The sequence below is a fragment of the Mandrillus leucophaeus genome, unplaced genomic scaffold (assembly GCF_000951045.1).
Source record: "Mandrillus leucophaeus isolate KB7577 unplaced genomic scaffold, Mleu.le_1.0 Scaffold118, whole genome shotgun sequence".
Lineage (NCBI taxonomy): Eukaryota > Metazoa > Chordata > Mammalia > Primates > Cercopithecidae > Mandrillus > Mandrillus leucophaeus.
In genome coordinates this window covers 338,837-348,098 of record NW_012100098.1, presented here as the reverse complement: position 1 = coordinate 348,098, position 9,262 = coordinate 338,837, and the positions used below count along the sequence as shown (strand labels likewise).

Sequence of the window (9,262 nt, the reverse complement as noted above, 5' to 3'; positions counted from 1 at the left end):
TCTGTCTCTAAAAAAGAAAACAGTTTCTGAGTTTCCCTCCAGAGCATTTTCCATGCATTGACATTCAGTACCAAAGATAGGTACATTGTGGAGGTTTCACATAAATAAGAAACTGTACCTATTATTGTGTAATTTGCTTTTACTCACTAACAATTTATTTTAGGGATCTTTTCATGTTAGTCCATTGGTTTGAAGGACTGCAGAGTATGGAGGTGTCAGATTTGTTCACTTAGTCCTTTACTAATGGACACTTAAGTTGTTTTGTTTTTCCCCTTAACAAACCACACACTCTTAACCTAGGCTAACAAAACACTGAACAACCGGCATCCTATTAGCTCCAACCTACAACAGACGCTCCAAAGGAACAAAACTAAGTCAGTCAGTCTAGTTACCTTATATCCTAACATGTGTTGTATATAGTGTACTGAGCCCTTAGCAACGCCATGAAACCAGAGAGGGCTCTCAAGGTCATTCAGAATCAAACTCATGCCATGACTAAGTCTCCTGGAGCAACGCCCTGTGCCACAGAGGTGCCGTCTTGAACACCTCCAGAGATGGGGAGCTCACAACCTGATCAAGATACCTCAGTTCATCTTCCAGGAGCTCGGACTGAAGAGGAAGAGGACAAGAATGGACTTCACTTGTCTACTTTGTCTCTCCTCCCCACTCCAAGGCTGCTGCTGGAGTTTGACCTACTGATCTTCAGCTTCGGACAGCTGCCGTTGGCGCTGGTGACCTGGGTGCCCATGTTTCTGTCCACCCTGCTGGCGCCGTACCAGGCCCTGCGGTTGTGGGCCAGGCCTGGGGCCAGGGGCACCTGGACGCTGGGGGCGGGCCTGGGCTGCACGCTGCTAGCTGCCCACGCCCTGGTGCTCTGCGCACTGCCAGTCCACGTGGCCGTGGAGCATCAGCTCCCGCCGGCCTCCCGTTGTGTCCTGGTCTTCGAGCAGGTGAGGGCTGAGCCCTGCTGGGGGACAGGAAGGAACGGGTGGGCGGGGCCATCTCAGCAGAGGGGAGTCCCCCAAAGAGGGGGCAGGGCCCATGAGAGGGAGGGCAGAGACTGCATTGGCAGGGGCGGAGCTAGTTACCAGGGGCGGAGTCCATTAGGAGGGATTTGGGGAACCTGCAGGCTGGAAGGCAAACAGTGTGACACCGCCATCACAGGAGGTTGACCGGAAGACTCTGCTCTGGCCTCTTATCCCAGCAACCTTCATTCATCCCAGCATATGTTAGGCTATACAGCCATCAAACAAAAAGAGAAAATATGGACTCTGACCAGACAGATCTTACACTCTGCCTGCCTCTCAGAGGTAACCCAGAGCACAGAGAGGTTAAGCGATTTGCTTAAAGCCACACAGCAACTTGGCCTCCCTTCCACTCTGCCACAGGTTAGGTTCCTGATGAAAAGCTACTCCTTCCTGAGAGAGGCTGTGCCTGGGACCCTTCGTGCCAGAAGAGGTGAGGCCCGGTTGTGAACTCAGTCCTCTTGACTGACTGAACGAAGCCAGCAGGTGCAGGATCCTGATAAAATCCCTGCCTTCCTAAGCCCAGGTTGCCCACCAGGCACAGCCCCGGCCTCCAGCTGGGCTCTGTGGGCTTTCATCGATAGGCATTCTCAGCTCCTGCCTCTGACAGATGGCACCTCTTGTTACCCAGGACTCCTGGCACTTTCCTATTTCCTATTTCCAGGCCCAGCCTGTCACCCAGGCTTTGTTGTTCCATTTATAGAGCACATGCAGTGTATATTTAGCATCATTCTTAAGGGCCCTAGAATTTTTGGAATGACAAGTTGGCACTGGCTCCAATTTAAATCACCAGCTGCATTAGCCCTTAACAAGAGCCCTTAAAGTCACCAGCTGCAGGCTGAGCACAGTGGCTCACACCGGTAATCCCAGCACTCTGGGACACTGAGATGGGAGGATTGTTTGAGCCCAGGAGTTCAAGACCAGCCTGAGCAACATAGTGAGATGGGGTCTCACTTCAAAAAACTTTTAAAAATTAGCCAGGTGTGGTGGCTAATGCCTGTGGTCCCAGCTGTGTGGAAAGCTGAGGTGGGAAGATTACTTGAGTCCGGGAGGCGGAGGCTGCAGTGAGCCATGACTGTGTCACTGTACTCCAGCCTGGGCAACAGAGTGAGATCAAGTCTCAAAAAAACAAAAAAAAAGTGAGAGACATGCAACTCTTTCTTTCACTCACTTGAACACTTAAAGACCATTTCAAGGTTATTAATTGGCCTAATTTCAATTTCAATTTTTTTTTTTTTTTTTGAGATGGAGTCTTGCCTTGTTTCCCAGGCTGGAGTGCAATGGCGCAGTCTTGGCTCACTGCAGCCTCCACCTTCTGGGTTCAAGCGATTCTCCTGCCTCAGCTTCCTGAGTAGCTGGGATTATAGGTGTGCATCAGCACACCCAGCTAATTTTTTTGTATTTTTAGTAGAGTAGAGACAGGGTTTCATCATGTTGGCCAGGGTGGTCTCGAACTCCTGACATCCAGTGATCCACCCATCTCAGCTTCCCAAAGTTCTGGGATTACAGGCATGAGCCACCATGCCCAGCCAATTTTTTTTTTTTTTTTTTTTTAGAGACAGGGTCTTGCTATGTTGCCCAGGCTGGTCTTGAACTCCTGGGCTTAAGCAATCCTCCTGCCTTGGCCTCCCAAAGTGTTGGGATTACAGGAGTGAGTCATTGAGCCTGGCCCCTAACTTCAATATTGTTGTATCTCAGAGAATAGGAAGGCTCGAGGAGAACAGAAGAGATGGGAGAATGGCCGGTCAGTGCAGTAGTCAGAACACACACAGAATTTGTCAGTTAAGTTTGCTCTCTTATTTGGGTGTGTTTCATGATGCCCTAAAACAATTACAATAGTAACATTAAAAATCACTGATCACAGTGATTTTTGCTCAGGTGAGAAGATGGGGTAGAAGGGTGGACCTGTGACTCATGGTGGCGGAGAGGGGACATTTCTGGGAGGCCTGGGGAGGCAGTGGAAGGGTGGTGCCAAGGGAAGAGGAGGCCAGTGCTGGGCCAGAGGTCCAATGCCACCGGCAGCTGCCAGTGTCCCTCTCCAGTTAGGTGTCCCCATGCCCCCTCCAGGCCCTGGGCTGTATATTCTATGCCTGTGCACCATACCACATATAATAAAAAGAAGAAAGTTATAAATATTTCAGGAATTGCCAAAATGTGACACAGTGGCATGAAGTGAGCACTTGCCGCTGGAAAAAGTGGCACTGATAGGCTTGTCTCTTGCAGGGTTGCCACAAACTTTCCATTTGTAAAAGAGGCAATATCTGGGAAGTGCAGTAAAACAAGATGTACCTGTATTAGGAAGTCCAGACAGAAGGGGAAGGAGAATGGGTTGTCGAACCTGTGGGTACCAAATGAAGCTCTGGCCACAGCAGGCCCTGCACTGGAAGATAGGGTGCCTGAAATGAAAACAGAAGAGATGGTATTAAAGAGCCAGTTCCACTCCTGCCCAGCTTAGCTCCCCCAGCCTGCATCTAGGTCCTACATCCAGCTCCTTGCTTATCCCCCACCCCCACCCTATCCATTTCTCCACTCACCAGTCCCACTACCCTTCCCCAGCAGCCCCCTCACCTCTGCCCTCTGCCCTTCCCCCTTACTAATCCACCTCTCTCATTCCTCCCCAGGTGAGGGGATCCAGGCCCCCAGTTTCTCCAGCTACCTCTACTTCCTCTTCTGCCCAACACTCATCTACAGGGAGACTTACCCCAGGTAAGACCCTGCACCCCTTCCCCACATGCCCAGGCCCACAGGAACCTTACCCTTCTACTCTCCCCTCCCTGAGGTCCTCAGGCTCACCTCAGGCACTGGCCACTTTCTCAGGAAGCATCTTATAATAAAGATGGGAAATAGGTGACTGGTAGACTACCCTGTCTCCTTGCCCAGCCTATGATGACACTAGGGCAGCCCACTTTCCTGGTTTACCCAGGACTGTCCTGATTTTAGTTCTGAAAATCCTACCCATCCTACACACCCTTGTTGACATCCATGCTTAAAACCCTCTTGTCACTCTGTTATGGAAAGTTCAAAGTATCCTAGACCCCACCACCCTAGATAATCCTCCCAGGCCTGAGCAATTAAGGGAACTGCGGAGAGAGGGCCCCAAAACCTGTGCCTAGGCTGAGCAGGGAATAACATGAAAGAATGAGAAACATATTGTTCCAATTGCCGCTGCAGGATGCCCTATATCAGGTGGAATTATGTGGCCAAGAACTTTGCTCAGGTGAGAAGATAGGGTAGAAGGGTGGACCTGTGACTCATGGTGGTGGAGAGGGGACATTTCTGGGAGGTCTGGGGAGGCAGTGGGAGGGTGGTGCCAAGGGAAGAGAAGGCCAGTGCTGGGCCAGAGACCCAATGCCACCAGCAGCTGCCAGCGTCCCTCTCCAGTTGTGTGTCCCCACGCCCCCTCCAGGCCCTGGGCTGTGTGCTCTATGCCTGCTTCATCCTGGGCCGACTCTGTGTTCCTGTCTTTGCCAACATGAGCCGAGAGCCCTTCAGCACCCGTGCCCTGGTGCTCTCTATCCTGCATGCCACGTTGCCAGGTGAGCCAACTAAGGTAGGGCTGGAGTAGCTGTGCCCTGGGGAAGGCAAATCAGGGAAGGCCTTGCTAGTTACCTTCCCTCTGTTTCAACACGTTCTCCTTCTGAGTCTCCCCTCACATCTGTCACCTCCTATCAGGGCCCACTGCCATGGTCTCGGTTCAAACCATCACTCCCCCTCCACATCAGCTTCCTACCCATCTCCCTGGCACCCAGATCTTTCCTCTCCCATCTACCCCTGACACTGCTGCCCAGGCGAACTTTCCTACTACAACTAATCATTCCCTACCCTCCTTCAAAAATTCTAGTGATAAGTCAATGCTGGCACTTTCGGCTCAGATTTGAACCCTTGATGTGGCATCCAAGACTCCTTCCCACACAGCCCCAGCCTATCTTCTCATCCTACCACAAGCCCTGAAAGATATGTACTTCCATGCCTCCAGGCCTTTGCCCATACTGGCCACTCAGCTTGAGATACCCTTTCCCCACGTTCAGCCATGGAATCTAGTTGCTTCTTGGAGGCCCATGGCTGAGATGCCCCCTCCTCTGGGAAACCTTCCTTTTGTAGCCACCAATTACCATGACCCACCTGTTTCTCTGTACTCCCAGGCACATCAGTGCCACCGTACTTAGCTCCCATTACATTTGCCCTGGCATATGGTTGGACATGTCTTTCTGTCTCTGTGTCTGTGTGTGTCTCACTTCAATCACTCTATGAACTCCCAATGGCCCTTTGAGATTCATCTCCATCCCCAACATCTGGCACGAAGTAGATGCCAAGTAAATGTACATGAACAAATGGATGAATAAATGAATGCATGAGGCCAGGCACAGTGGCTCACCACCTGTAATCCCAATACTTTGGGAGACCAGAGAAGGAGGACCGCTTGAGGCCAGGAGTTCAAGACTAAACTGGACAATATAGTAAGATCTCATCTCTACAAAAAATTTAAAAACAGCTGGGTGCGGTGGCTGATGCCTGTAATCCTAGCACTTTGGGAGGCCGAGGTGGGTGGATCATGAGGTCAGGAGATTGAGACCATCCTGGCTAACACGGTGAAACCCCGTCTCTACTAAAAATACAAAAAAATTAGCCAGGCGTGGTGGCGGGCGCCTGTAGTCCCAGCTACTCAGGAGGCTGAGGCAGGAGAATGGCGTGAACCCGGGAGGCGGAGCTTGCAGTGAGCCAAGATCTCACCACTGCACTCCAGACTGGGAGAGAGAGGGAGACTCTGTCTCAAAAAAAAAAAAAAAAATTAAAATTAAAAATAAAAATTAGCTGGGAATGGTGGCTCACGTCTGTAGTTCCAGCTACTTTGGAGGCTGAGGTGGGAGGATCGCTTGAGTCCAGGAGTTTGAGGCTGCAGTGAGCTATGATCACACCATTGCAATCCAGCCTGTCTCAAAAAAAAAAAAGGAATGCATAAATTTGTGAATTACCAATAAATGAATGGTAAGAGTTGGGGCCCTGGTTTCTGGGCAGGGGCTCCTCAGAGCTCAGAGCAGGGCTGCCTGCGGGTCCATGTGGGCCAGCCTGACCTGCAGCCTCTTGTCGCCATCCACCAGGAATCTTCATGCTGCTACTCATCTTCTTTGCCTTCCTCCATTGCTGGCTCAACGCCTTTGCCGAGATGCTACGATTTGGAGACAGAATGTTCTACCGGGTGGGGCCTGGACCTAGGCCAGTTGGAAGCTGGAGGCAGGGAGGGTTAGGGAGGGATCTGGGGAAGATGGTGGCCAGGTTGGATGTCACTTCAGCCATGCTGTTCACCTCCCATAATAAGAAATGCAGTCCCCTAGATGTGGTTATAATGCCACCCCTCCATCTCCTGACAAGCCAGGGCTAACTGCTTTTGTGTGCATGGTACTACAGAATCTTCTCCTGAGAGAGGGAGTAGGAGGGAGGACAGGGCCTCCATGTCCTGAGGAGGGAGCTGGGAGGGTGTCTGCTGTCCCTGTTCTGCCAGGAGCCAGCCCTTCTGGAACACTGGGATAGGGTGCAGGCAAAGGGAGCAGTGGGGAGGAGCCAGAACCCAGATGCTTGCTTACCTCCTTTCCCCCACCTTGACCCCACTTTCTCCAGGACTGGTGGAACTCAACATCCTTCTCCAACTACTACCGCACTTGGAACGTGGTGGTCCATGACTGGCTGTACAGCTACGTGTATCAGGATGGGCTGTGGGTATGGGCCCTGCAGACCCCTTCAGCTCCCACATTTAACGAGGGCTCTCCTTCCTTCCCTCTCCTTTCCTCCTGCTACAGTGTGGCATCTACACCACTCACCTTTTCCAGGCCTAAAGGCCCTTTTGATTTCATCTGTCCTCATTTTCTCATTTTACCCAACCCAATGGGTAGAAAGTCCTTGCAATCTTAGCTTTCTTCCATCTTTATCCTTAATTCCACCCTCTCCACAGGGCATTGTTTCCCACCTTAGCCTTCTAAGGAACATGCACATATCTATTTTCAGCTACCAAGGGTTTTTACATACATTTAATCAGCACAGTAACCCTGAGAAGTAAGTATTATTATATTCTCATTTTGAAATGGCACCTAAGTCCCAATGGGATAGTAGCATGCTCTTTTTTTTTTTTTTTTTTTTTTGAGATGGAGTCTCGCCCTGTCTCCCAGGCTGGAGTGCAGTGGCGTGATCTTGGGTCACTGCAACCTCTGCCTCCTGGGTTCAAGCGATTCTGCTGCCTCAGCCTTTCAAGTAGTTGGGACTACAGACGAATGCCACCACACCCAGCTAATTTTTGTATTTTTAGTAGAGACGAGGTTTCACCATATTGGCCAGGCTGGTCTTGAACTCCCGACCTCATAATCTGCCCGCCTCGGCCTCCCAAAGTGCTGGGACTACAGACATGAGCGACCGTGCCCAGCCAGCACGCTCTTAAATAAGATTGATGTCACCCCTTCTGACCTCAGATCCCATATTCTCTCCACTGTACCACACTCTCCCTGGCTTCCTTAAGGTGGGGGCTCTTTATGGAGGAGCTCAGGGAGACTCACTCTTCACTCCTTTCCTTACCCTGCCAGCTCCTTGGTGCCCAGGCCCGAGGGGTAGCCATCCTGGGTGTGTTCCTGGTCTCCGCAGTGGCCCATGAATATATCTTCTGCTTCGTCCTGGGGTTCTTCTATCCCGTCATGCTGATACTCTTCCTTGTTATTGGAGGTGAGCTGGCCTCTCTGCCACTGGAGGGGAGCCATCCAGAGGGAGGCCTGGGTCCTGCTCCTGGAGATCCCAGACTGATGGTGGGAGGCCTCCCCCCCAGGACTGAAGGCGAGGCTGCTGGGACTGAGAGGTGGAGTGGGGGAGGGGGTCACTTGGAAAGCAGGGAGGGAGGCAGCATTGGGAGGAGCCAAGCTGTTTCCTGGGGCATGTGGCAGGAGGTCTCTGGTTGGAGAAAAGCACTTGAATAGATCACTCATCGAGGAAGACAAAGAGGAGAAAACTGGGATGAGGTTGAGAGGCTCAGTATGAGATTCAGGATATTAAAGTGCAAACTGAAGAATCCTGGTTTTACATGAGCCACTTTAGACCTCTACAAATTTCTGCACCTGGGTTCAAGATCTTCTCCAATGGGGTCTTCTTGTTCCATCTCTTCCCAATACCCTGGAATGGGAGGGAAGCCAGGGAGACAAGGAACTCCTGGAGCTGGAGTGACAACCTTTCCTCCTGCACCAGGAATGTTGAACTTCATGATGCATGACCAGCACACCGGCCCGGCATGGAACGTGCTGATGTGGACCATGCTGTTTCTGGGCCAGGGAATCCAGGTCAGCCTGTACTGCCAGGAGTGGTACGCACGGCGGCACTGCCCCTTACCCCAGGTAAGAGACCACAACCCTCACCCAGCTCCCCATCCGTGAGGACACACAGCCCTACAGCCAGTCCCTCCTTGTTCCCCAACTCACCAGTCACAGTCAGGCACCAGGGCCTGGCTTGGGGGTGATGGACTCTAACGTCTTGGATGCATGGGTTGGGTCACCAGGAATGACCTCATTCACAACTTATTCTTCTCTGGCTCAGACAACCTTCTGGGGGCTGGTGACACCTCGATCTTGGTCCTGCCATACCTAGAGGTCAGGGCAGATGACACCACCTGCCCAGATGACACCACCAAGTTCTCTGCCTGCAAAACCTGGGACCGGGACTCCTGTCGGCATTCCCAAAGTTGGCTCTGAGTCAAGGCAACCTGCACACAAGACCCCACCAGGGAATGTGCAAGGACTGAGATCTGCAGACTTGTGGGTAGCTGAGCACAGACCTCAGCATGGGGGTGAGAGGGGTGACTCTTCAGTCCCTATCCCCATGGGCTGGGTACAGGATACCCTCCTACCCCATGACTGTCTTGGGGAGACTTGGGGGACCTTATGGATTTGACGAATGTGGGGGAACTCAGAGGAACTGGGGCCACCCAGGTTTGGAAAGGGTCTCGTTCTTGATTTCGTATTCCTTCCAATACAGCAATAAACTCTGTCTCCCTTTTCATTCATTCATCATTCATTCATTCATTCATTCATTCATCATTTGTTCAAGGCTCACTTGGATTTTTGTAGAGTTATGTCTGCAGAGGCAAGACTTTGTGGTAGGATGGGTGAGAATTTTGGGTGCCCCCTGCCTTACCTCCTCTATGCCACCCCCATCTCCCAGAAACCTGACCTCAATGCTTCTTCCACCTCTTCTCCAACTCACATTGAATT

General features: G+C 51.6%; 1 protein-coding gene across 1 annotated transcript in view; it reads left to right on the top strand.

Moving 5' to 3' along the window:
* The window catches only part of SOAT2 (sterol O-acyltransferase 2), a 13,559-nt gene extending 4,501 nt beyond the window's left edge, over positions 1-9,058 (top strand). Inside the window, exons 6-15 of the mRNA XM_012001781.1 lie at positions 674-950; positions 1,389-1,458; positions 3,647-3,731; positions 4,197-4,242; positions 4,432-4,561; positions 6,125-6,222; positions 6,642-6,740; positions 7,595-7,730; positions 8,244-8,389; positions 8,589-9,058. Coding sequence (XP_011857171.1) covers positions 674-950; positions 1,389-1,458; positions 3,647-3,731; positions 4,197-4,242; positions 4,432-4,561; positions 6,125-6,222; positions 6,642-6,740; positions 7,595-7,730; positions 8,244-8,389; positions 8,589-8,639 — 1,138 coding nt within the window. The 3' untranslated portion in view covers positions 8,640-9,058. The remainder of the gene's footprint in view (positions 1-673; positions 951-1,388; positions 1,459-3,646; positions 3,732-4,196; positions 4,243-4,431; positions 4,562-6,124; positions 6,223-6,641; positions 6,741-7,594; positions 7,731-8,243; positions 8,390-8,588) is intronic.
* Positions 9,059-9,262: the final 204 nt, after the last annotated feature.